General features: G+C 43.3%; 1 protein-coding gene across 2 annotated transcripts in view; it reads right to left on the reverse strand.

The window, feature by feature from the left end:
- Nucleotides 1-718: 718 nt before the first annotated feature.
- The window catches only part of stxbp3 (syntaxin binding protein 3), a 107,333-nt gene continuing 81,123 nt past the window's right edge, over nt 719-26,928 (reverse strand). For both annotated transcript variants that reach the window (XM_085982438.1, XM_085982437.1), the window contains exons 12-19: nt 21,117-21,182; nt 19,295-19,375; nt 18,955-19,093; nt 16,630-16,733; nt 16,173-16,271; nt 3,348-3,433; nt 2,117-2,265; nt 719-1,848 (exon numbers count right to left, since the gene is read on the reverse strand). In XM_085982438.1, coding sequence (XP_085838564.1) covers nt 1,787-1,848; nt 2,117-2,265; nt 3,348-3,433; nt 16,173-16,271; nt 16,630-16,733; nt 18,955-19,093; nt 19,295-19,375; nt 21,117-21,182 — 786 coding nt within the window. In that variant the 3' untranslated portion in view covers nt 719-1,786. The remainder of the gene's footprint in view (nt 1,849-2,116; nt 2,266-3,347; nt 3,434-16,172; nt 16,272-16,629; nt 16,734-18,954; nt 19,094-19,294; nt 19,376-21,116; nt 21,183-26,928) is intronic.

Raw genomic sequence — 26,928 nt, forward strand, 5'->3', positions numbered from 1 at the left:
TGATTCTCAGTTTTAAGAATAAGGAGTACTACATTTACTTGTGGTTGAAGATTTGAAAAAAAACCAGAATGAAAGTTTAATTACTTCATGCTCCTGAACCAGCAGAGCAGCAAATAGTCTTTAAACATGGCACCGGTGGCAGCAACATTTGAAATCCTATCGGAATGCAGATCAGAAAGCAATGGCCTGCTCCTGCCATATGTTTAAATATTTTGTACATTGTAATTTATTTTAAAAAGTGAGGTTGTGCTGCTAAAATGCAGGTTTAATATAGAAACCCATCTCGCAGGCCGGGCAATGGTTTCCAACTGAGATGAATGACAGACAAGCAACATGCTCCATTGCTGTCCTCAAACCAACCAGAAAAACAGATTTGTCCTTGTAAAGTGCCTGTGGTGACTGGTCTTTAAATTTTCCTTCTCCATCTATGAAAATGATTCATCTACTTTCCAACTTCCCCCAAAAACTGCTGAGATAAAGAACTCAGTGGGCAGGAATTGCAATCACAAACCATGTCACATCACTCCCTTGAACAGCATATTAGCTCACCAATGTGCTCTGTTGTGCTGCTCAATTAACATTTCCAGTCAACAGAAATGTACCTCTCTAAATATCTCATTAAATAGTTGAAAGTGGACACAATGCATTCTATTCAATTGTTCAGGTTCAAATTCACAGAAGGTGCTCATGTTATTATTACAATAAACACACACACCTCTTTGTAGTTTTTAGTTTATTAGCTAGTCAGAAGACATGTACTGGATTCAAAACATTTTATACTTTGCTAGGCAATTCAGTATTTTGCACAACAAAATGTTGAAACACATTCCTGTTTCGATCATTTAACTGCTAAAGAAATAAAGGCAGTTGGAATAGCCCTACACAAAGTGTTTCAATACATAGGTAGAATTCCCCCCCTCCCCCCGCCCACTTATTTTGCATGTACACTAGTCACATTAGCATAGCTCAGGAAAAAAAAACGACTGCACATTCTAGGTAGCACATAATTGGATTAACACCTAAAGGATGAAATATGCATTGTATTGTACATATACATAATGGTACAACTTTAAAGTTTCCAGGTACTGTACTTCTGTAGCTGATGAGCATTCCCATTATTCTGGTGTTGTGCTGAAATAACATTTTGGATTGCAACCAGTTCTAAATATGTTTACTTGGCAGGGTTGCATACTTCAAACCATTAAAAAAGTCCACTGTATTATCCCAAAATAAATTCCTAGTTTTGACAAAGTTTTAAGGCTTTTGCTAAAGCATTTACATTGCAACAACATTACATAGAATATATGTTTTTTTAATAACTGCAAGTTGCAAATTTAACAATTTTATTTAAGACCCATGTTAAACATAAATATATCTTTTGGGCAATATATTCAAAACATTACTATAAAATGTACAAGAACTACAATCAACATAAATCTCAGAAAAGGCTCCCATATAGTCATCACTTTAAAAATACACATGCATTACTAGTGTTAGTCAGAGTTATGAATTAGAATGACATCCTTTTGTGTACAACCCATGGAGTTTTAGGTAGTAGGTCTAAAGTAGAAATACTTTACGCCAATATTGACCCTTCCAGATCCTTAATTTACAGTATTAATATTTTAATTACATTACATTAGGAACTGTGCACTGGTCAATACAAGCTGCGTATTCCATTCGTCAAAATATTTTAGGCAAACAAGATTAATTGCACAGATTCTTATGTTAAATCATGTTAACTGAAGTCTATACAACGGCTGGTTTTAATTCATATGTGGCACTTTCATTTGTTCAGTTTCTTCAGATCATCTAGTAGTCTTGTGGATGTAAGAATATGAGTTGACCCTGAATATGAATGAGAGTCAATTTTAGTAACATGAAACTGCATGTGATACATTATCCCCATGTACTTTGGTTTAAAACTTTATTACACTTTACCCAAACCCAGATTATTTTCCCACTCTTGCATAAATATTCACTATATATTTGCTTTATGCTTAAATTAGGTTACAATGGATCAAACATAAAAGCTAATAATAACGTTACTATCAACAGCTAGAATAAAGCCTAAGTACGCAAGGTAAAACTGTTGAAGAGATTTTCAAGTACTTACCAACAATGACTTCACAAGACTTATTGGCCTGAGAAACTTCATATGCACAGCGTATCTCAGAGTAAGTTACACCTCCTATTATGAATATAATTAGTTTTAAACCACCTCTGCGATCATCTTGGAGATTGCTTTTGTTTCCCTGACGAGCACTAAGTAGAAAGAATAGTTAACATCTGGGGCATTGTTACATGAACTTTTTGTCTAAAACTTACCAGTTTGAAGAAATTAGGAAGTTCATACAGAAAAAAACCCAGAAACGGAAACAGTGTTCAATACTTGAAGGAGAAAACATTGCAGGGGAAGGAGCGGGGAAATGGGCCTAACTGAATTGCTCTTTGAAAGAGCCGGTGCGGATTCGATGGGCCGAATGGCCTCCTTCTGTGCTGTACTATTCTACGATTCCAGAGTATAACATTCTGAATGCAAAACAGTTGTAGGTACTCATCACTAAATACCCATAGACCTACTGAGGTCAATCAAGTCCAGAGTAGGTGATACGTTTCCCCTAGTAACAGGAAAGGCATTTATCTATCTGGATTTTTTTTAAAGAACAATAAGAGATGGAAATTCAAAGGGCAATAAAAGACACCCAACTTCACTAAGAAGAGGCTACACAACCAACTCCTGAGCATGAGCTCAACATCACTATGAGACAGATCAGAATGAAAGAAGGGCACTACACTCCTTGGAACATTTCCACCCCAGCCCATTAAAGGCTATGGACACATTCTGTCAAAGATGATCACAGAACAGCAACACTTGTATGCAACACTTTATCTGAAATAGAGAGTTTTGTGTCTATACTGTATATTATTGTTTTATTAGAATTCTTGCATTACTGAATTGCAAAATGTCATCTTTCAGTCCAAAAGTGTAACACAATAGAAATTCTGTCCGGAGGTTCTTTGGCAAAGTTCCAATTCTCCTTTCATTAAAAAACAACCAAATCACCACAACTACATCTATGGCCATTTTCTAATAGCATAGCATGGATTAAGTTCCTATAGGTACATCTGAAACAATATATAATCTTATTGAATAGGTGGGGCATTGAAAAGGTTTATAACATTTTATTTGTACTAAGTTGGTCACTAAAAGGCTAAAGCCTAAATTTACAGGAACATTTGATAAATTTATAATTAACAATTTGCCCTTTCGCTTCATATTTTTTGTTAACTTAATTGAAGTTGCTAAAAGCTTCATAAGTTTCATTGTTGTAGAAAATCCATACCTTACAGCTCCTGAGCCATTCCAAGCAGCACTACATCCTGAGCAATGAGGCCAATCCTGCGAATCAAGCTTGTTTGCAATGGAATCCTGTACAAAAGACAACTCGACTCAAATACCATTCTAACATGAATGATAAAATAGTGTTCAATGTTCTTAGATTCCAAACAGACACTAAAATGTGTAGCAAAGACAGCTGGAATGGCTATAGTACAGATTTGAAACATAAGAATGCAACTTTATCTTGAACAACCGACTGTTTGAAAACTAGATACATAGGACCATTCGGCCCATCGTACTTCTAGTACCATTTTGTTAGCCATGACAGCTCTTCATCTCATTTTTAACCTCAGTTCTTTGCCTTTCTCCATATCCTTCAATTACCCTTACTTCCCAAAAAACCATGTACCTCCCTTTCAGATACTATTGTTTATTCTGCATCAATGGTCTTTTGGTTAGTGCACTCCACATTCTCACAATGTTTTGTCTGATTTTAAAAAAATCTGGATTTACTTTTAACCAGCTTTGTTTTATGTATCAGGTTACACCCTCTTGTTCTGGATTCCCCTACCAGAGGTTAGAGTGGTTTCCTATCTGCTTAAAAACTTTTCATTATTTTAAACACCCCAATAGGATCTTTAATCTCTTCTTTTCCAGGCAATTTAACACAAGTTTATCCAGGTCCCATTGAACCCAAGTCCCCTAATCCTGGTGTATCAATGCTGGACTCTCTCCAGGCTAGTACAAAAAGGTTATCAATTGGAAAAAGGCTGTGTTGACAAGATAAACTTAAACTATCAATGTATCTAATTCTGTTGGTATCTCCCTTGGGCCTTAAATGTGCCATTCTTGCAGCAGAGCAAAAAACACAACTATGAGGTGAAATTTATTACAAATTCCATCTAGCACCAAGTTACAATTAAAAGTATTGCTGCAGTAGATTTTTTAGAAAATTTCAAATCTACATTAAAATCGTTTGTGGTAGATAAAATGTATCGATTCCAGAGACACTAAAAACTGATGGGCAATTTCTCCCCTCTCTAGGACTTTGTGGTCACTGAAGTGATAGGAAAGACCAGACTGCCTTTGGCCCTACTCAGATCAATCTGGGATCCACCAAGTATTTGGCGGGCGAGTTGCAAAGCCTCGTCCTTGGTGTCCATTTTACCTTTGAGAAATTTAGACAGCTCACTCCAAAACTGGACTGTCCAGTTTAAAACCAGGAAGATAGCAACTCTATCTGCAATCTACACATGGATACAGTTCCTATTTAAATTGTGATTGACATCTAAGGTTTGTTGTTCTAATTTCTTATTGTAGACAGAATGTACAATGAGGATTCCTTGGATACGAACAATATTCTTATGACACTGACCATATCTCACTTACAACTAGTTAGATCCACTCTTGGGACATAAATCATGACCCCTAGCTTGTGTGTACATATTCTCTGGCTCTGTTAAAAATGTATTTCTTGTTGGCTGCCCTAATGTCTCAGTGGGTATAAGTACAGGAAACTTTGGTTTATCCGGAGGTTGTATGGCCGGAAACTTTGCTCTAACGGCAGAAATCAGCAGCCGTTTTAGTTAGTTTTTTTTTTCTTCTCCTAGCATTCTGTTAACAGGCAGGCTCTAGAAAGTGTCTTTGTAGCTTAGCAACAGCTTCAGAGACGCTTCAAGGTACGGGCAGAGTGTTTACGAGCTGTTGCTGAGCAACAGTGTTTGTTGTCAAATACGGAGATTTTCATCTCCGTATGCTTCAACGTTGACTTTGCATGTCCGGCACTTTTGATAGATCGGCAACACGCCGGTCCCGTCGGTGCCGGATATCAGAACTTTTCCTGTACCGCAGTGTAGAACTGAGCCATTTGGGCCAAAAAGCTCCCAGTTTCTGTCTCCAGTCTGCACTGAGTTAGCTGATCTCTTCTAAGGCAGCAATATGGGTGCTAGAGTTAGCTTCAAATTGTCTTTTGGCCAGGGAGAGAAGACAAAGCATCCATCCCAGTTTTTTGTTTTTAAAATCACTGTCCTGCGAATGTTGCTGGAAAGTGGCCGTCTGGCGAGGACAGGATTGGCGGAGCTGTGAAGACCCCACAGTCTGCTGACCCTATCTAGGTTCTTGCTTAGTTCCACACTAACTTGCATTTCTATAGTAGCTGATTGCATTTCCCAGAACATCTAAAGTGTTTAATATGCTTCAGACAGCAGTCACTGAATGTAGGCAAACACAGCAGCCACTTTGCACACATCAACATCCTACAACCAACAAATGAGAAGAATGACCAGTTCATCTGTTCTGGTTATGTTGGTTGAGGGAAGAACATAGGTCAGGATCAGCTACCTGCTCTTCCTCAAATAGTACAATGGGATTTTTAACATCCACCTGGATAGGGAGATGGGACCTTGGTTTAACTGAAGGATAGCACCTTCTTTATAATGCAGGACAAATTCAGTTCTGTACAGGGGCATCGATCTAGTCCTGCAGTAGAGCTCAAACCCCACGCAAACCAATCCTTATGAAATAAAATAGGACAGCAAACAAAAAAAATCCCTTCTATCCAATGGAATCGAATATCAAGGTTTAATAGCGCCAGTGATTGTTTGGGCATACAATTTTGCTGTGACTCATGAGTGACATGGTAAACTCTGAAAATATTCAGTACTTTCGCAAATTATTGCTCAAGTATGTTAGGTTGACAAAATGACTTGGCTGCAATTCTGAAAATGCAAATACATGACAATGTATAAACGTCACAAAAAGCAGTATAGAGACAGGCCAGAATTTTCTGGGGTGTTAGCGGGCACAATCAGTGGCGAGTGGGGTGGGAAAGTTGTTATTTTTGACAGCGGGTCGGGAACCCGCTGTCATCTTGTTCCCACGTACCTTTCCCCCAGGCGCATCGGTCATTGCAGAGCCGACCCGATCGGCAGGGGACCCAATTGAGTTGATTATCAGGTAGTTTACAGGCACTGAAGAGCCTTTTCTCATTTATTTTTTTAATTTTTCTGCATAGCTGCGGGATTCACGCAGCTCGGGAACCACATCTGTCAACCTAAGGCGGGAGTTCCATGGCCATTGCTTTAGCTTTAGCATCAAAGGTTCAGTGAAAGCTCCCACCTGACAGCTGATCACTTTCCTCAGGCCGAAGCTGTTGCTCAGTCTATTTCCAACACAGATTCTGCAGGCTGCAAGTCTTTCCAGCAAAGTCTCCATCCAGTGTCACCTCATTGGAAGAACCCTCTCACCATTGACAGAATGCTTCTGTCCTCTCTACTTCACCTGCCATCTATTCCATCAACATGGGTGCCCTTTATACTGTCTCACCTTGGTCCTCAGAATCCCACCATGATCAGCCCCAACACCAGCAGCACCAGGCACACCAACAACAACACCAACCTTCTCCACAATCACCTGATGCTACACAGGATACTGGGCATCAGCAGCCGAGCGCATTGATGCCGGGAAGCCAGGGATGGCCACACCATGGCCAGATTTCATTAACTTTACACTGTACACCCATATCACTGCCACATGATTTGCCAGGTTGTCACCAACACCGTAAAGCATCCCTACAATGTCCAAGCCATTCCTTCCACACTCATTACCATTGCAGGGGGTACCGTTATGTCTCACCATTCACTGCAACTCACTAAGCCACTTCCTAAGGTGCATATAAATCTGTCCAAGAACACAGTGTTGAAAATAAAGATTTTTATGTTTGACACCACATTAACAGAAACTTTACATAAACATTGCATAAAACACCCAATTGGCTACCCTTGTGTGTTGTTAGTTGGTATGATTGCACTAGGATGAGGGGGGAGTGTGATGGGTGACTAGTGAAATGGGGAAGTGATAATGTAGGTAGAGAGAGAGGGATGGGTGGACATGCAAGGTATGAGTAAGGATGTGCAGGAGTAGCTTAGGGAAGGCAGAGTGATGGGGATGTGAGGAGAGGCACAGCAGGATGCAGTGGAGTGTGGGTTTGTACTAACGTTTCCTGATCTACTGAGATCTTTGAAACGTTTGCGGCACTGCACCAAAGTCCTCCTGAACACATCCCTGCTTGTGACCTCCTCTGCAATCTGCAACCAGGCTGTTTTGGTCTCCTAGGGAGGTCTCTTCCACTCATCGGAAGGGAAGAGGACCTCCCTGCATGCTGTGACTCCCTCCATAAGCATATGGAGGGAGTCATCGGAGAACCTGGGTGCAGCCCTGCACCTCTGTGCGGTCAGTGTCAGTGTTTGCAGCACTCCAACGCTGTCGTTAGGTTAAACTTCAAATGTAATGTGGTCATGGTCCCTTTAAGGATCCTGGCTGAAAACATGTCATGATTGACATCACCAGACCCGCTCCAGCTCATTGGGCCAGGTAACGCGCTGGACAGGTTTAATAGGCCCTATTAAGTAAGTTCATTTTCACCAGCGGGATCGCGACCTGCCACGGACACCAGGCGCATTGGACCCGCCCAGATAGACAAAATTCCGGCCACAGTGTTTCAAATATCTCCACTTCAATGTGTGTGCTGCCCCAAGGCTTAATGACATTAATCAAAGAAATGTGACGAAACCGCTTTAGAACCGCTTTCAACACAGGTGTCATTTTAGAAGCCAAAAGAAAAGTCACCTGTCAAGTGCATCAGTTTTATTTCCTGTAAAATATTTTCCCCAAACTGCAACTGCACAGATTGAATTGACATAAGTGACAGACTGAGGCTACAGCGAGAATTATTCCAGCTTTAAATATCAAGGTGTTAAGTTACTTAAGGTCACGTTAGTACCATTAACCCAACATTTTGAAAGGGCTTAGAGAACATGGTAATTCTGAATTATCAAAGTAACTGTTTTTGGTAATATTAATTAATTGAAGTTTCTTGGTTTTTGAAGGGGAACTTCATGCTAGGAGGCGGGAGGCGGGAGCGCAGATACTTGCTCCAAAAAGCAGATCACCTCATGGCCAGTTACAAAGCACCACAAAAAACAGGTCACCTACCTGCTTTCTTGGCCAAGGAATGGTGTGTGGCACAAATGGAGAGGAAAGGATTAAAGAATGGAGTACACATTAAAAAAAACCCATACTGAACCAAATAATGAGGGAAGAGAACTAAAGCCTTTAACTAAAACCCTTGTGAACTTCTGTCTTTCCATGTAAATTCACTCAACTGAACGTCCCCTTTCTACAAGATCTCTGTGTCAATAGTACACAGTCTATAACCAGATTAACAAAAGAGACATTCTCAGGCTGAAAATTAGAAGTGTGGGGTATGATTTGGCCAAATATTCCCCTGCAATAAGCTGTCAGAAGGACAAGTAACTCAATCGCAGGTACATACCCGAGTATGATCGCCATGTCTGTTTCCATTATTTGGAACCCAGTTCTGGAAGTGTGTTTTGGGGGTCTGGGATTCCAAGAGACAGAACTTTATTTTCTCACTTGCGATTATTCCCAATGCATTTTTTCTTTTCCTTTGAAATTGCCTGTGTTCATTCTATCCCTAAGAAAAGTGATCCCTCTTGCCTTTCAATTAATGATCTTACATCTGTACTCTGTAAAGCCATGAAAGTTGCTATTAACTCTCAAATTATCCATCATCCTGAAATTCCTGGCCAAATCCACAATAGTCAAATTGGTTTAATTGGGGGTAGGCAGGAATGTGGAGTAATCAGATCAGCCATGATCTTACTGAATGGCGGAGCAGGCCCGAGGGGCCGAGTGGCCTACTCCTGCTCCGAATTCGTATGTTCGTATGTTCTCATGACTGTTCTACTGGTGATCTTCTAGCCTATGTTATTTACCTTTGGAACTTCGCTCTTGAACACTTTGGTGAATCTCCTATCATTGCCTTGGACCAAAAGCTTTGGTGGGGGCTTGCACTGCGCAGATCTGAACAAGTTATCATTTGGTCTCATCAAAACTATGTTCATGGTTATCTGGATTCCTCTTAAATCACTCTCTCCCTGTTGCAGTTGGGGGTTACCCCTCAGATTCTGTTCTACCAATCCAAGAGGTCTTCACTCTCTCCCAGGAGTATGCTGATATTAGGAATGACCAACCATTCAATCTTATCCACTAGTGTGCTGATAATTTGCTGATAATGCTGAACATTCATTAACTTCTCTCAGATCGCATGCCCTCACTGCACACAACCTTTATTCCTCCTTGATCTCGTTGATGGAGAAACAGCAAGCTCATTGCTTTGAATTTGGTAGGACACACAGTTGCTAAATATCTCATAGGAAAGTAGGAACAGGAGTAGGCCATTCAGCCCCTCGAGCCTGTTCCACCATTCAATGACATCATGGCTGATTTGTGACCTATCTATATATACCCGTGTGATGAAATATGCCATTCATCAGGCACTGTATTCCCTGTGTTTAGTTTAGTTTCAGTTTCATTTCCTTACCTGTATTGTATTGTGTGTAGGGCTCCGCCCATACCTGGCCCCTACTTAAGCAAGCCCCAGCGTGTCTCACAGCAGTACAGCAGATCTCTGGATGAGAGACACTTCTCCAATGTGTATTACTTTCTGAGTTAATAAAAGCCTTGCTTTGCTCCGTTAACGTCGAGTCTCGGATTCATTGAGGCACATCAATTTTATTAACTCAATTTTCAACGCAATGGACCAACTCTTGAAACCTTAACGTTTGGATTTGGACCCGCATGCTTCGGACGGATCGGCACGATTCGGACACCGGTTTAAGTGTATGGAATTCTTCCTGGACAATTCCGCAGCCATCACAGGCGCTACGGACGCTGAGAGTATGAAACTCGGAATCCTGCGGAATTGGGTAAGCCACCGGGTTTACCCCCTCATCCAAGACGCCGACACGTACCCGGCCGCCTGCGACATCCTAAAGGCGCATTACCAGCAGCCTACGAACGAGGTGTACGCTAGGCATCTGCTCGCTACTCGCACACAGCGACCTGGGGAAATCGCTGGATGAGTTCCTAGTCACCCTGAAAATGCTTGGCAAAGACTGCAAGTGCCAAGATGTAAAAGCCGCAGTGTACACTGACGAGCTTGTTTGTGATGCCTTTATCGCAGGCCTCAGCTCCACTTACATCCGGCAGAGACTACTGGAAAAAACGGGATTGGACCTGAAACAGGCTGTGGACACAGCGCGATCCCTGGATGTGGCCCAGAGAAACTCGGACGCCTACTCTTCGGCCCGCGCCGCCACGTGTGCACCAAGGGCGCCGCCATCTCGGAAGGCATCTTCCCCGCCCGGCAGCCCGACACCGTCGGGGCCCCGCTCTCCCCCCAGAAGCCCTACGACAGCCGCGACGTGTCGGGGCCCCAACTGCTACTTCTGCGGGCAGCCGAAGCACATCAGAAACCTGTGCCCGGCGAAAGGCACCACCTGCTTTAAGTGCGGTAAGAAGGGGCACTTCGGGAAGGTGTGCAGAGGGAACCCCGCTGGAAAACCCGCCACCGCCGCGTGTGCGCCGTGGGAGCGGCCAGCTTGGACGCCATCTTGCCCGACCTCGTGGGGTCCGCCATCTTGTGAGCAGACAGCGTGGACGCCATCTTGTCTCAATCAGGGCCCTACAGTGGCATTGGTCACAGTGGACCAGACCAGACCGCACCCGCTATCCAAATCAACGGTGGACATCGAGGTAAACGGGTGCGGGGTTAAATGTTTAATTGACAGTGGAAGCACGGAGAGTTTTATCCACCCTGAACTAGCACAACAACTCTCTCTAACGGTGGTCCCTGCTCGGGGCACCATCTCTATGGCTGATAAAACCCAGACATCGACCATTATGGGTTACTGCGCGGTACAATTGTCCGTTAACGGAACTGTATACGATAATTTTAAATTACTAATCATGAAGAATCTATGTGCGAGCGTGATCTTGGGCCTGGATTTCCAGTGCCACCACCAAAGCATCACGCTCAATTACGGTGGGTCCCAGCCGCCCCTCACAGTGTGCGGTCTGGCTACCCTGAAGGTAAAGCCGCCTTCGCTATTCGCGAACCTTACTCCCAACTGCCGGCCAATAGCGACCAAAAGCAGGAGGTACAGCTGGGAGGACAGGCGGTTTATCGCGACCGAGGTAGACAGGCTCCTGAAGGAGCGCATTATCGAACGCAGCAACAGCCCGTGGCGCGCCCAAGTGGTAGTGGTGAGGGGTAGCGAGAAGAAGCGGATGGTGATAGATTATAGCCAGATGGTTAATCTATACACCCAGCTAGACGCCTACCCGCTACCCCGCATATCCGAGATGGTGAACCAAATCGCCCAATACCGGGTGTTCTCCACCATCGACCTCAAGTCAGCGTACCACCAGCTCCCTATCAGACCAGAGGACCGCCCGTACACCGCCTTCGAGGCGAACGGACGCCTCTACCAATTCCTCAGAGTCCCCTTTGGGGTGACGAATGGGGTCTCGGTCTTCCAGAGGGAGATGGACCGCATGGTTGATGACCACCACTTGCAGGCAACCTTCCCCTACCTCGACAACGTCACCATCTGCGGTCACAACCAGCAGGATCACGACTCGAACCTCGAGAGGTTCCTGAAAACCGCACAAAAACTCAACCTCACTTACAACGAGGACAAGTGCGTTTTCAACACCACGCGCCTCTGCATACTAGGCAGCGTGGTGGAGAATGGGGAAATCGGACCAGACCCCGACCGATTGCGCCCCCTACGGGAGCTCCCCCTGCCAAACACTCCCAAAGCCCTGAAAAGGTGCCTGGGGTTATTTTCTTATTATGCCCAATGGGTCCCCAACTACTCCGACAAAGCCCGCCCCCTCTTGAAAGCATCCTCTTTTCTGCTCTCTGCTGAGGCCCACGCCGCCTTCAAAAGCATTAAGCGGGATATTGAGCGGGCCACGCTACAGGCAGTGGACGAGAACACTCCCTTTCAAGTGGAAAGTGATGCGTCTGACTTTGCCTTGGCGGCCACCCTCAACCAGGCGGGGCGGCCCGTAGCTTTCTTCTCGAGGACCCTCCAAGGGCCCGAGATCAGACACTCCTCCGTAGAAAAGGAGGCCCAAGCCATCGTGGAGGCAGAGCGCCACTGGCGGCACTACCTAGCCGGCAAACGCTTCACCCTACTTACCGACCAGCGGTCGGTAGCGTTTATGTTCAATAATAAACAGAGGGGGAAGATTAAAAATGATAAGATTCTTAGGTGGCGGATCGAGCTCTCCACCTTCGATTATGACATCATTTACCGGCCAGGGGCCCTTAACGAATCCCCCGACGCCCTCTCACGAGGGATGTGTGCCAGCGCCACCGGGGATCGGCTACAGACCCTCCACAACGACCTCTGCCACCCAGGGGTCACACGGCTGTTCCACTTCATAAAGTCCCGCAACTTACCCTACTCGATTGAGGAAGTTCGGTCTCTGACCAGGAACTGCCGCACTTGCGCTGAGTGCAAGCCTCGGTTCTACCGCCCAGATAGAGCCCACTTAATCAAAGCTACACGGCCCTTTGAGCGGCTCAGCTTAGATTTCAAGGGCCCCCTCCCGTCAGTCGACCGCAATGTTTACTTCCTGAACATTGTGGACGAATACTCCAGTTTCCCATTCGCCTTCCCCTGCCCAGACATGACCAGCGCCACGGTCATTAAATGCCTCAACAGCCTGTTCTGCCTGTTCGGTATGCCGAGCTACATCCATACGGATAGGGGGGCGTCCTTCATGAGTGAAGAGCTACGCTAGTACATGCTGTCCAGGGGGATCGCCACGAGCCGTACCACCAGCTACAACCCCCAGGGTAACGGCCAGGTGGAGCGAGAGAACGGGACAGTATGGAAAGCAGTCACTAGCTCTAAGGACCAAGGGCCTCCCTATCTCCCGCTGGCAGGAAGTCCTCCCAGATGTGCTCCATTCGATACGGTCGCTATTGTGTACTGCCACTAATGCCACGCCTCATGAACGAATGTTTGTCTTTCCCCGGAAATCCACCTCAGGCGTATCCATGCCGTCATGGCTCTCCACCCCAGGTCCGGTATTTGTACGAAGGCATGTGAGGGGCCACAAGACGGACCCCCTCGTGGAGTCAGTGCACCTACTCCACGCCAACCCCCAATACGCGTATGTCCGGCACGCCGACGGAAGGGAGGACACCGTGTCCATAAAAGACATCGCCCCAGCCGGTAACGACAACAACCACGACAACAACAGCAACAACGATCACAGCAATTCTTACCCACCCACTATCCTTTCACCACCCCCGGAAGAACATCGACCAACGGTGCCCCCACCAACTACCCCTTCAACAACCCTGGCGGCGCCCCCGGCAGAGACCCAGGAGGCCACCGGGGACACCCAGCCGACACCCGCGGCACCACAACAGCTACGTCGGTCACAGAGGACTATCAAACCCCCGAACAGACTAAATCTGTAGAAGGGGTGAATGTGATGAAATATGCCATTCATCAGGCACTGTATTCCCTGTGTTTAGTTTAGTTTCAGTTTCATTTCCTTACCTGTATTGTATTGTGTGTAGGGCTCCGCCCATACCTGGCCCCTACTTAAGCAAGCCCCAGCGTGTCTCACAGCAGTACAGCAGATCTCTGGATGAGAGACACTTCTCCAATGTGTATTACTTTCTGAGTTAATAAAAGCCTTGCTTTGCTCCGTTAACGTCGAGTCTCGGATTCATTGAGGCACATCAACCCACCTTTGGCCCATATCCCTTAATACCTTTAGTTAACAAGAAGCTATCAATCTACGATTTACAATTAATAATTGACCTAGCATCAATTGACACTTGCGGAAGAGATTTCCAAACTTCTACCACCGTGTGTGTAGAAGTGTTTCCTAATTTCACTCCCGAAAGATCTGGCTCTAATTTTTAGACTATGCCCCCTAGTCCTAGAATCCCCAGAAATAGTTTCTCTCTATCTACCCTATCTGTTCCCCTTAATATCTTGAAAACTTCAATCAGATAAGCCCTTAACCGTCTAAGTTTTAGGGAATACAACCCTAATTTGTTTAATCTCTCCTTGTAGCTTAACCCTTGAAGTCCAGGTATCATTCTGGTAAACCTATGCTGCACTCCCTCCAAGGCCAATATATCCTTCCTAAGAACCCAGAACTGCTCACAGTACTCCAGGTGTTGTCTAACCAGGGTTTTGTACAGCTGCAGCATAACTTCTACCCCCTTGTATTCTAGTCCTCTAGATATAAAAGGCCAGCATTCCATTAGCCTTTTTGATTATTTTCTGTATCTGTTCATGACATTTTAATGATCTATGTACCCCCAAGTCTCTTTGTATCTCCACTGTTTTTAGCTTTTCACCATTTAGAAAGTACCCTGTTCTATCCTTTTTAGGTCCAAAGTGGATGACCTCCATTTGCCAGAGTTTTACCCATTCACTTAATCTGTCGATATCGCTTTGTAATTTTATGCTTTCATCTACACTGCCGCCTATCTTTGTGTCATCAGTAAATTTGGATACATAACTTTCTATGCCATCATCTAAATCGTTAATAAATACTGTGAATAGTTGAGGCCCCAACACAGATCCCTGTAGGACACCACTAGTCACATCCTGCCAATTTGAGTACCTACCCATTATCTCTACTGCATGTCTCCTGCAGCTCAGCCAATTTCCTAACCAGATCAATAATTTGCCCTCAATTCAGTGGGCTTCCACCTTAGTTAACAGTCTCTTATGTGGGACTTTTATCAAATGCCTTCTGGAAGTCCATATAAATAACATCCATAGACATTCCCTTGTCCACTACTTTAGTCACCTCCTCAAAAAATTCAATCAGGTTTGTCAGGCATGACCTACCTTTCATAAATCCATGCTGACTCTCTCTGATCAACTGAAAATTTTCAAGGTGTTCAGTCACCCAAAATTTAATTATCGACTCTAGCAATTTCCCAACAATAGATGTTAGGTTAACTGGTCTAGAATTCCTCCGTTTCCCTCTCTTGCCATTCTTAAATAGCGGAGTGACATGCGCAATTTTCCAATCTAAAGGAACGGTTCCTGAATTGAGAGAATATCAAGCCCAAACAACCCCAATCCATACTTAAATCTGATAGCCAAGGGAGTTTGAGAGTTCAAGGTTATCAAATAGAATTTCCACGTCTTCCCTTGAAGCTTGGTTACTGTTTCAAGTCAAATGTTTTTTCCTTCCCTCAATAATTGTTAACTCTATAATTAAAGACTACACCTCTATCTTGGAAGGCTTCAACATTTGTCTGGGGCTCCTGGATAAGATACAGGACAAAGCTTGTTGTTTGACATGTGACCCCTCTCTGTAGCCTCCAGCATGCACCTCTCTCTTCATTGCAACCGTTCGTGTCTCGGATTTATTGGTAGTGAAGTTAATTAAGGCAATCAACGTGAAAGACCCAATCCAATCCAACGGATGCAATATTACTTTCTCCATTAAAGGAAATAAGGGAAAGAAGTAACTCTTAGGTGTTGACACATAATTTAAAGAACTTGTGGGAGGGGAGGGAAAGAAAGGCTAAAGACAATATTTCTAATGCCTGCAAAATTATTAGCAATTAAAAATATAAATTATTGCTTTATGTGCTAATGATATGGTTCCACAATAGAGCAACATACTAACTGAAGAAAACGGCACCTGTAGCTGCTTCACTTTCAGGAAACTATTTGTAATAATGGCGAGTGTAAGCAAGACAATTATGCTTTTCAACCTAAATTTTGTCACTGTATTGTGTGTTTGTAAATCAAATGAAAAAAAAGTTTGAAATGCTAATTCTTGAACTCTGCATCTTTAAATGGAATAAGCATTTATGCCCAAGTGAGTTCACCCTATAAAATATATCAACACACTCAACTAAGGAAAACATATTATGCATTTATACTTTGGTTAATATTACCTCCATGATATCTTTAATGAATGGAGTCCACCTGGAAAGCTGGTAGCTCTCCTCATCACTGCGATCTTTCCGCAGAGGTTTACGTTGCTGGGCATTCGACTGGAAATACACATGCGTTAGTGCAACACTTTAAGCAAATGTTCACAGCATCGCAATCACAATTTTCACTCTAAACAGTTAACATACTTATGTTAAATGTTTCATTTAAAGAAGAATATTGGCCCACCTATGCAAAAGGAAAAATATTAAAAAGATGGAAGGATGTGAATGGCAGTGAAATGCATCTGTCAATTTAAAGCTGCCCATTAACACAGTTTCTCCAAGACGAGAAAACAATTCTAACAGTTTTTAGAAGTTACTGTAGTGACAAGACCTGCTTGAGTTCCAGTCCGAAGTCCAACTAAAACCAAGTGTAAAAATATTAAGCAATTTAAACTGTATTGGTGGTTTAACTTACAGAGAGGATGGGTACATCAAGAAATTTCCAATTTTCAATGATGTCACGGTCTTCTGTAATCTTGCCGTGCTGGGTGAGCTTGCTAAGATTCTCTTCTGTAGTGCCTTTAAGAGAAAACAAATAGTAAAAACACAGTGAATACAGTTAACTATTTTTAGGGGTGTCAATTTAAAAATATATATATTATGCAGTATCCGAGATCATATCATGGAATCCCATCAATTTTACTTTCCAAACACCTGACCTGCATCTCACACTCTCTATTGTTTCCAAATTCCAACAGTGCAATAAGCTTGAATCTGCCAGACAAGCCATTAAAAGAATTTCTGTATGTGCTTAGCCAAGCTGCTAAATAGAAGCACATTATACTGTATAACCAGCTGTTGGAAGTTCTGGGGCGGGGTCGAGGATGTTGAAGAAATGGATCTACAAACCTGACAAGATTCATAAAAATAACCATCACCTTTTTCAGAAAAACAAATGAATTCAGGCTTAGTTAACACACCAAAAATATTACTTCGTTGAATAGGGTAAGAGGGATAGGACAATATTATCTATGGCACACAAACAATTTATTTGGCATTTCTGACATGCAAAAATGGGAAAATGTAATGAAATTCAAAACGTTAATGATCCAAGATTCAATCCACAAGGACAGAATATGAAAGCTGAAGACCCTTGTCGTATAGTTTTAGTAGCTTTCTCTAAAGGGCCTAATTATCCCACTACAGGTAGACTATCCTTTATCCGAAAACCTTGGGACCAGCTGTGTTTCAGTTTTCAGATTTCAGAAGGTTTTCATCTCAGTATCTGACAACAAACACTGTTGCTTAGCAACAGCTTGTAAACACTCAGGCCCTGCCTTGGAAGCATCTCTGAAGCTGTTGCTAAGCTACAGAGACTCTTTCCACAGCCTGACTGTTTAAAAAAAAATGCTAGGGGAAGAAAAAAAACCTAACAAAACGGCTGCTGATTTCTGTCGTTAGATCGAGGTTTCCGGCTCCCCCTGCTCCGTATCTGAATTCCTTGACTTAGCGGGGGTCTGGGGCTCGACTGCCGCCGCCAGTTGTGGGAAAGCCGGATATCGGCTGACTCCTACACTAAGCTGGCCCGCAAATCAGGTCGGGGGGGGGGGGGGGGGGGGGGAGAAAAGAAAAGACTATCGGACGGGCCGCTGCAGCTATCGGACAGGCCGCTGTATTGTTGGGTTCACTCTCCCGGTACCTCCTTCACACTGCCCGGCTCGGCCTGCAATCTCCTACCCAGGAGGGAACTTTGTGACCCTCTGCCCTGCTCACAGGGAAAGGCAGAGCTCCCGGACCACTCCTGTCATGTTTGGTGCCACTCGGGTCATGTCGTGCACACGACTTATGCTCCACGAAAAAACTTTCAGTTTTGAGAGGTTTTTGGAAGTGCAGATAAAGGATAGTCTACCTGTATTAGTTGCTTCAAGACAGAGAGCAAGAAATCTTTGAAATTTGCAAGATTATACTGTTACTGTATTAACTTACACCTTCAGGTCAGGTTCAAACCTGTTTACAAACATGATCATAATAATTGGGCAACAACATGTGATATAAAAGGAATAGGGTCATTAATAATCCTTCATTTTCTTTTTGTCTGGCTATAGACTGATACAACAAAGCACTGCCACCTTATACTTCTAGATTAGTGGAAATTCCACACTTACGTAGATTATACGATTAACTCAATGATCCTCATGTGTATCTCGGGCTAAGAGTATTAGTTTGTACTCAGTAGTGAAAAACTACAGGAATTCCTATATATTACAGGGGAAATTACCGCTATAAAGGGCACAGGAAGAGAAAACTGGTAGAAACTTCAGTCTCTCTCAATTCAAAATGCAGAACTCAAAATGATGTGCCCAAACTCTCCCATCCCTATTTAACAGATCTTAATTTTAAGATAAATGTTGTTGTATTGGCTTTAATTATGTTCCTTGGCCAGGGAGCTCTGGAAGATTTTGCATTTTATTCCACTACCAGTGCAGCTTTAATTAAACCTATGTTAAAAGTTATTATAGCACCAGCTGCCATGAGTGATAAATTAAGTCACTATGTCACCAATCACATCATTATATCTGCTCCTTGCAAAACAATGGCAAATTGCACCCCTTTAATAAGGCCCATCATCTTGCTAAAAAGAATATCTGCAGCAAACATCACGAGTTGGTGTCATTCATACAAAACCATTTACAGATGTCTTTTTTTAAACTTGTAAAATTGCTAATCTTAGCATCACTGGATTTATAGGAAGGAAAGAAAATGAGTACCAGATACTGAACGCATGCCGCATTTACTGTACCATTTACATGGAAGATATAGAGTAAGATGATCCTTAATTTGTCATAACTTCCGATAGACTTATCCAGCATAATGGGCAGAATGATTCTCATGGGGTCCTTTATTTTTTGCCTTTGTGCATCAGTTCCAATAGCTAGGTCCTTAAAAAAAAGAGACATTTACTTACTAATAACGGAAGTCAATACCCAACAAATCCTTGAACCAGTAGCTTAATTTGGTAACTTATGCTTAAAAACCTGTCTCAATCTTTTAATTGACAAAAAGCCACTTTATGATACAACATCGCAAAATAATTTATAGTTTAACGTCCGGCGTATGGAAGCTCAAAGAATATTGTTTACCTGTTCAGCCTTGCACAGTTTTTCTACTATCCCATGGAAATGCTTCATACAGTCTTCAGCTAAAGTCAGGTGGACTGTTTGCTACAGTGGGGGAAAAAAACACAAGTTAAAGAAAACACCTTAAATCTAAATCTGATTTAAAAAGCCTCATCAAATCACTCTCCAAACTTCAGGCTCAGCTGTTTTATCGAGACATCAAGGACTGCCCTCTCACCCTTTCACAGTAGGACAGCTCACTGTGCAGGTATCACAGTCATTCGCCCGGAATTTGCGGTCAGCGGCGAAGCGATGGCGCTCGCCACTGACCTTGAAGAAAGCTGCCCACAAAGATCTAGTGATCGCTGTGGCATGAATTTCAGCTCTCCCGACCTTTGTTTGAATCTGGCGCCAAATCAAGCGAATCTCCAGTGTCCAGCAACAATGAGGTCATCAAGCACACTGAGCAGCCAATCACATTGGCCCAGAAATTCGGGTCGGGGGCTTCCTGCGGGTGCAAACCCCCAATCTACACTTACCTTGCGCACCGGCCGTTGAACTGTGGGCCCCCGTGGAATTCCGATCCGGGGCCTGGTCCGGCTACCGGCGCGCAGTGCTTGCGTATCCCAGGGACGCAGTTAGTTCGATGCGTCCCCTGGGATCACATGGGCCATGGGGAGCCAATCGGAGCAGGGAATGCTCCATTCATAAGATTGACAGGAAGTGCTGTCAAGACTTATAAATACTACGGCCCCCAAACAGCAATAAATCTTCAAATACATTTTTTAAAAACCATCACATTTTTAAAATAAACTATAAATTACATGAAATAATTATTTTAAACAATTTAAATTTTTGAAAAAAATAATTTTATTTTCTAATGGGGCTAAAAATAAACTTACCTTGCTTTAAAATATTTAAAAATAATAAACCTGTGGAAAAAATGTTTTAATTTTAATTAATTCACCACTTACCTTGTAAAAAGCAGGCCTTACGCCTGCTTTTTACATGTCTAACTTCTGGAGACTTACCCTCCCGGGAAATCCTACAAAAGAAACTGAAGTTCGATGTGCACGCGCAGCCTCTCCCGCGCACGACCTCTGAACCCCTTCGTTCAGGGGATCGGAAGTGCCGGTTTCCCGCGCATGCGCAGTGCATGCAGGAAACTGACACTTCCATTGGGCTTACGGGTGAGTACTCCGTGCGTACTCAACCGTGGAGACCCGAATTTCGGGGCCATTGAAGAATTCTCAGACAGCAAACCAGGAAGTAAAATGCACAGATTCTAATTTAGAGAGAGCAAAATACAGATTGGGACATATACGTAGGATTATGGTAGAAGCTGAAATATCAAATAAACTTAATTTTTTTTTTTAAAAACCATGTAATTTTTAATCATATTTAAAGAAAAATTTGACATTCCACAAATATAAAATTAATTTTTCAGGGCCAGAATGGTTGTTCAGCAGTCAGTATGGCGTTAAAAACCCAGTTACACCTTTTTCAACAAGTTTTAACTTTTGTGAGGTGGGGGGGGGGGGTTTAAACAGTGATATTCCAGCGTAATAGGGGAAGTTTTTGTCCTTCAGGGTGATTTGAATTGATTGCCGGCTCTGGGGAGTTCCACAGCACAACCTGTGGCAAATCAGGGAATGACTGACCGCAACTTCTGGATTTTCGCGTTTATCTGCGCATGCGCTAAATCCCGAAGTTGTGGTCAGTTTCAGAGGCGTAATGATGGCGAATGCTGACAGTTTCACCGTCATTACCACCGCAAAATCTGGGCCATTGTCTCGCGATAATATATTGTACAATACATAGAAATCAAAGCAACATTCTTTTATACCTTGCTCTTTTGTTTTCGGTAATTAGGCAACTTTTTCATCATTTGAGATAAAGAACTTAGGGTAACCTGGAAGACAAAAACATTTCCAGAAAAATCACAAACAAGCATTATTAAATGAGTTTTCATTTGAAGATGGAAGCTACAGCTACCTACATTTGGCGGTTGGCTGACATACTTTACATTGCTGCAGTTTTGGGGGCTTATGAAGAGAATGCAATTCAGCAGTTGGAATAAAAGGATCTTTATTTCACAAGATTGTTATGGATGAGGAAGGCGATTCAGCCCATCTTAGTTCATCCATTCATATTAAAATCCCCTTTCAGCATCTAATTGTTTCTTGAAATATTCCAGGATTTTCACCTGCATTTCCATACATGTAATATTATCAAATATTTCAGATTTAATTTTTCCATTTCCTTAGCTAGCTTATATACTGCTAAGATCATCTCTCAAATGCCTCCTCCCCAGGCTGAAAAGTTTCTGTTTTTTCCTCATGGTTTACACCTTAGACACAGGGAATCAGCTTTGTGGCGCTTCTCTGCATGGTCTCCAGCACTTCAATTTCTCCCTCGTGACTTGGCAACCAGAAACTGGACACGTTACTCAAGGTGTGTGCTGACCAGAGCACTGTACATTTGTCCACACCTTCCACTAACTTGTATTCTACTGTTTGGGCAATGTTCAACATTCTATTGGCTTGGTTGATTACTGCTCTGCATTATTTGGACCCGTTGAGTGTTGAGTCGACCAAGACTCTCTGGTCTCTTTCAGCTCCATTCTTGGAGTATGTGTATCTCTTATTTTTCCTTCCCATGTGAAGTACTTTACACTTGTTCACATTAAACTTACCTGCCATTGGTCTGCCCATTACATATTTTATCCAGATCATTCTGAAATTCCTCCACTGCCCCTCCTGCTTTGGTATCATCTGCAAGTTCGACTACTTTCATTGAATATCTGGATCAAAGCCATTGATTGTTCATGTACACACATCACTAATAGCTAGTGCACAGACATAAAATGTAATCGAAAAGGCTAATGGAATGTTGGTCTTTATCTCAAGGGGGTTGGAATACAAAAGCGAGGATGTAATGCTTCAGTTGTACCGAACCTTGGTCAGATCCCATTTGGCGTACTGTGCTCGGTTTTGGGCCCCGAACCTCAGAACATAAGAAATAGGAGTAGGAGTAGGCCAATCGGCCCCTCGAGCCTGCTCCACCGTTCAATAAGATCATGGCTGATCTGATCCTAACCTCAAATCTTCTATCACTCTCCATCCCACCCGAACCCATGTGATCGCCCGGGAGAGGCGAAAAACCAGGTAAAAAACCCAATGGCCAATTTGGGAGAAAAAAATCTGGGAAATTCCTCTCCGACCCATCTAGGCGATCGAAACTCTTCCAGATCATCACTCTGTCCCTATATTTTCTACAGTACTTACCTTCTGTAAAGGCGATCTCCACCCCAGCCAGGAACAGGAATAAAACCATCTCCTGAAATCTAACACAGAATTAGAACACAGTAGGAGCAGAACCAGGCTACACGGCCCCTGGGCCCACTCCACTACCCACAGGGCCATGACCATTCCGAACCTAGACTCATGTCCAATTTCCTGCCCGCTCCCCGTAACCCTTAATTCCCTTTACTTCTAGGAAACTATCTATTTCTGTTTTAAATTGATTTAATGATGTAGCTTCCACAGCTTTCTGGGGCAGCAAATTCCACAAACCTACCACCCTCTGAGTGAAGAAGTTTCTCCTCATCTCAGTTTTGAAAGAGCAGCCCCTTATTTTAAGATTATGCCCCCTAGTTCTAGTTTCACCCATCATTGGGAACATCCTCACCGCATCCACCTGATCAAGCCCCTTCACAATCTTATATGTTTCAATAAGATCACCTCTCATTCTTCTGAACTCCAATGAGTAGAGTCCCAATCTACTCAACCTCTCCTCATCTGACCACCCCCTCATCCCCGGGATTAACCGAGTGAACCTTCTTTGTACTGACTCAAGAGCAAGTGTGTCTTTTCTTAAGTATGGACACCAAAACTGTATGCAGTATTACAGGTGCGGTCTCACCAATACCTTGTATAACTGCAGCAATACCTCCCTGTTTTTATATTCTATCCCCCTAGCAATAAAAGCCAACATTCCATTGGCCTTCTTGATCACTTGCTGCACCTGAATACCAACTTTTTGAGTTTCGTGCACCAGGACCCCCAGATCCCTTTGTACTACAGTACTTTCCAGTTTCTTGCCATTAAGATAATAACTTGCTGTATGATTTTTCCTGCCAAAGTGCATAACCTCACACTTTCCAGTATTGTATTCCATCTGCCAAATCTCTGCCCACTTACTTAGCCTGTCTATGTCACTTTGCAGGTTTTTTATGTCTTCCTCACTCACTACTTTCCCTCCCATCTTTGTATCATCTGCAAACTTTGGTATGTTACACTCGGTCCCCTCCTCCAAATCGTTAATATAGATTGTAAAGAGTTGGGGACCCAGCACTGACCCCTGCGGAACACCACTAGTTACTGATTGCCAGTCTGAGAATGAACCATTTATCCCAACTCTCTGCTTTCTGTTAGAGAGCCAATTCTCCACCCACGCCAGAATATTACCCCCAATCCCGTGATTTTTTAATCTTGAGCAATAATCTTGTGTGGCACCTTGTCAAATGCCTTTTGGAAGTCTAAATACACTACGTCTACTGGTTCTCCTTTATCCACCCTGTATGTTACTTCCTCAAAGAACTCAAGCAAATTTGTCAAACATTACTTCCCCTTCATGAAACCATGCCCAGTTTGTCCTATTAAATTATGTTTATCCAAATGTCCCGTTACTGTCTCCTTAATAATGGACTCGACATTTTACCAACCACAGATGTTAGGCTAACAGGTCTATAGTTTCCAGCCTTCTGCCTACTACCCTTTTTAAATAAGGGTGTTACATTAGCAGTTTTCCAATCTGCCGGGACCTTTGCTGAGTCCAGGGAGTTTTGGAAAATTATTACCAATGCATCCACAATCCCTACCGCCACTTCCCTCAAGACCCTAGGATGTAAGCCATCAGGTCCAGGGGATTTATCCGGCTTAAGTCCCATTATTTTACCAAGTACCACTTCCTTAGTGATTTTAATCGTATTTAGCTCCTCTCCCCCTAGAGCCCCCTGTTTGTCCAGTGTTGGGATATTCTTAGTGTCTTCTACTGTAAAGACTGATACAAAATATTTGTTCAGCGTTTTTGCCATCTCCATGTTTCCCACCATTAATTTCCCAGTCTCATCCTCTTAGGGACCAACATTTACTTTAGCCACCCTGTTTCTTTTTATATAACTACAGAAACTTTTGCTATCCGTTTTTATATTTTTTGCTAATTTACTTTCATAATCTATCTTCCCTTTCTTAATCAATCTTTTAGTTATTTTTTGCAGTCTTTTAAAGACTTCCCAATCTTCTATCCTCCCACTAGATTTGGCTACCTTATATGCCCTTGTTTTTAGTTGGATACTATCCTTAATTACTTTACTTAGCCACGGATGGCTAGCTTTTCTTCTCCACCCTTTTTTCCTCAGTGGAATATATATTTTTTGGAAGTTGTAAAATAACTCCTTAAATGTACACCATTGATCATGTACCGTCTTACCCTTTAATCTATTTTCCCAGTCCACTCTAATCAATTCCGCTCTCATACCTTCATAGTCTCCTTTATTCAAGCTCAGCACGCTTGTTTGAGATCCAACCTTCTCACCCTCTACTTGAATATGGAATTCAACCATGTTATGGTCACTCATTCCAAGGGGATCCTTTACTAGGACATTTTAAATTAATCCTGTCTCATTACACAGGACCAAATCTAAGGTTGCTTGCCCCCTGGTCGGTTCAGTTACATACTGCTCAAGAAACCCATCCCTAATACACTCAATGAACTCATCCTCAAGGCTGCTCTGCCCAATTTGATTTGTCCAGTTAATAGGATAGTTAAAATCTCCCATAATTATAGCTGTTCCCTTATTACAAGCCTCCACTATTTCCTGATTAATACTCCGTCCAACAGAGTTGCAACTGTTCGGAGGCCTATAGACTACGCCCACTAGTGTTTTTTTCCCCCTTATTTTTTATCTCTACCCAAACTGTTTCACTATCCTGCTCCTTTGACCCAATATCATTTCTCTGTATTATAGTGATTCCTTCCTTTATTAACATAGCCACCCCACCTCCCCTCCCTTCCTGCCTGTCATTCCTGATCGTTAAATAACCTGGTATGTTTAATTCCCAGTCATGGTCACCCTGCAGCCATGTTTCTGTAATGGCCACAAGATCATACCCATATGTAGTTATTTGTGCCGTTAACTCATTCATTTTGTTACGAATGCTACGTGCATTCAGATAAAGAACTTTCAAATATGTTTTGTGACACTTAGTTCCTGTTTTTTCCCCTTTTACTACTTTACCTTTTACTCCATACCTTCTGTCCCTTCCTGACACGTTCTGTTTTTTAATTTCCCCACTGCTACCTAAGTCTATGACCTTCTCCGTTGTCATTTCTGTTATTTGCTCTCTAGAAACCTCCCCCCCACTAATTAGTTTAAAGCCCTGGCTACAGCCCTAGTTATATGATTCGCCAGGACTCTAGTCCCAGCACTGGCCAAGTGGAGTCCATCCCAACGGAACAGCTCCCTCCTGTCCCAGTACTGGTGTCCCAAGAAGCAAAACCCATTTCTCCCACACCAGTCTTTGAGCCACGCATTTAACTCTTTAATTTTATTTATCCTAGCCAAATTCGCTCGTGGCTCAGGTAATAACCCAGAGATTATTACCCTTGAGGTTCTGTTTTTTAATTTCACCCCTAGCTGCTCATACTCCTTTAACAGAACCTTCTTCCTTGCCCTATCTACGTCGTTTGTACCAACATGGACCACGACAACTGGATCCTCCCCCTCCCACTCCAAGTTTCTTCCAGCCCAGAAGAGATGTCCTTAACCCTGGCACCGGGCAGGCAACACAGCCTTCGGGACTCCCGCTCTTGACTGCAGAGAACCCTATCTATCCCCCTAATGATACTATCCCCTACCACTACAACATTTCTTTTTACTCCCTCCACTTGAATGGCCCCCTGTACCATGGTGCTGTGGCCAGGTTGCTCATCCTCCCTGCAGTCCCCACTCCTGCCCTCACAGGGAGTAAGAACCTCGATCCTGCTTGACAAGAGCAAGGGCTGCGGCTCCTTCAACACTACATCCTGGATCCCTGTACCTTCCTCACTCGTAGTCACACCGTCCTGTCCCTGACCACGGACTACATCTGCAGTAATTAATTTCATAGGTGTGACCATCTCCTGAAACACTGAGTCCAGGAACTTCTCCCCCTCCCTGATATGTCGCAGTGTCTGAAGCTCGGTCTCAAGCTCTTTAACATGGAGCTTGAGTTCCTCTAGCAGCAAACACTTATCGCAAATGTAATCACCGTGAGCCTCAATGGGGTCCACCAGCTCCCACATTTCACTACAGTGACACATCACCTGTTCACCCATATCTGTGTAATTAATTAAATTTCTTATTAGTTATGAAGACCCTCTGCCCCGATATAGATGATAATATTACACCACTATTTAATAGGACTTACCAACTTAAAGGTATAGAAGAGAAAGAAGAGAAAGAAGAGAACCTACCAACCAGCTGATCACCAACCTCCCTCGTGGAAGCTGTCTGGGGGACCTGTCTGGTTGAATTGTCTCGCTGCTCCACGTCCGCAGTATTGGGGGAAGCGAGGGGGAAGCAAAACAGAGCAGCAAGCACCCCCTCACCTCCC

This window comes from Somniosus microcephalus, chromosome 3, assembly GCF_052327205.1.
Source record: "Somniosus microcephalus isolate GS21.2 chromosome 3, FLI_Smic_1.0, whole genome shotgun sequence".
NCBI classification, from domain to species: Eukaryota; Metazoa; Chordata; class Chondrichthyes; order Squaliformes; family Somniosidae; genus Somniosus; species Somniosus microcephalus.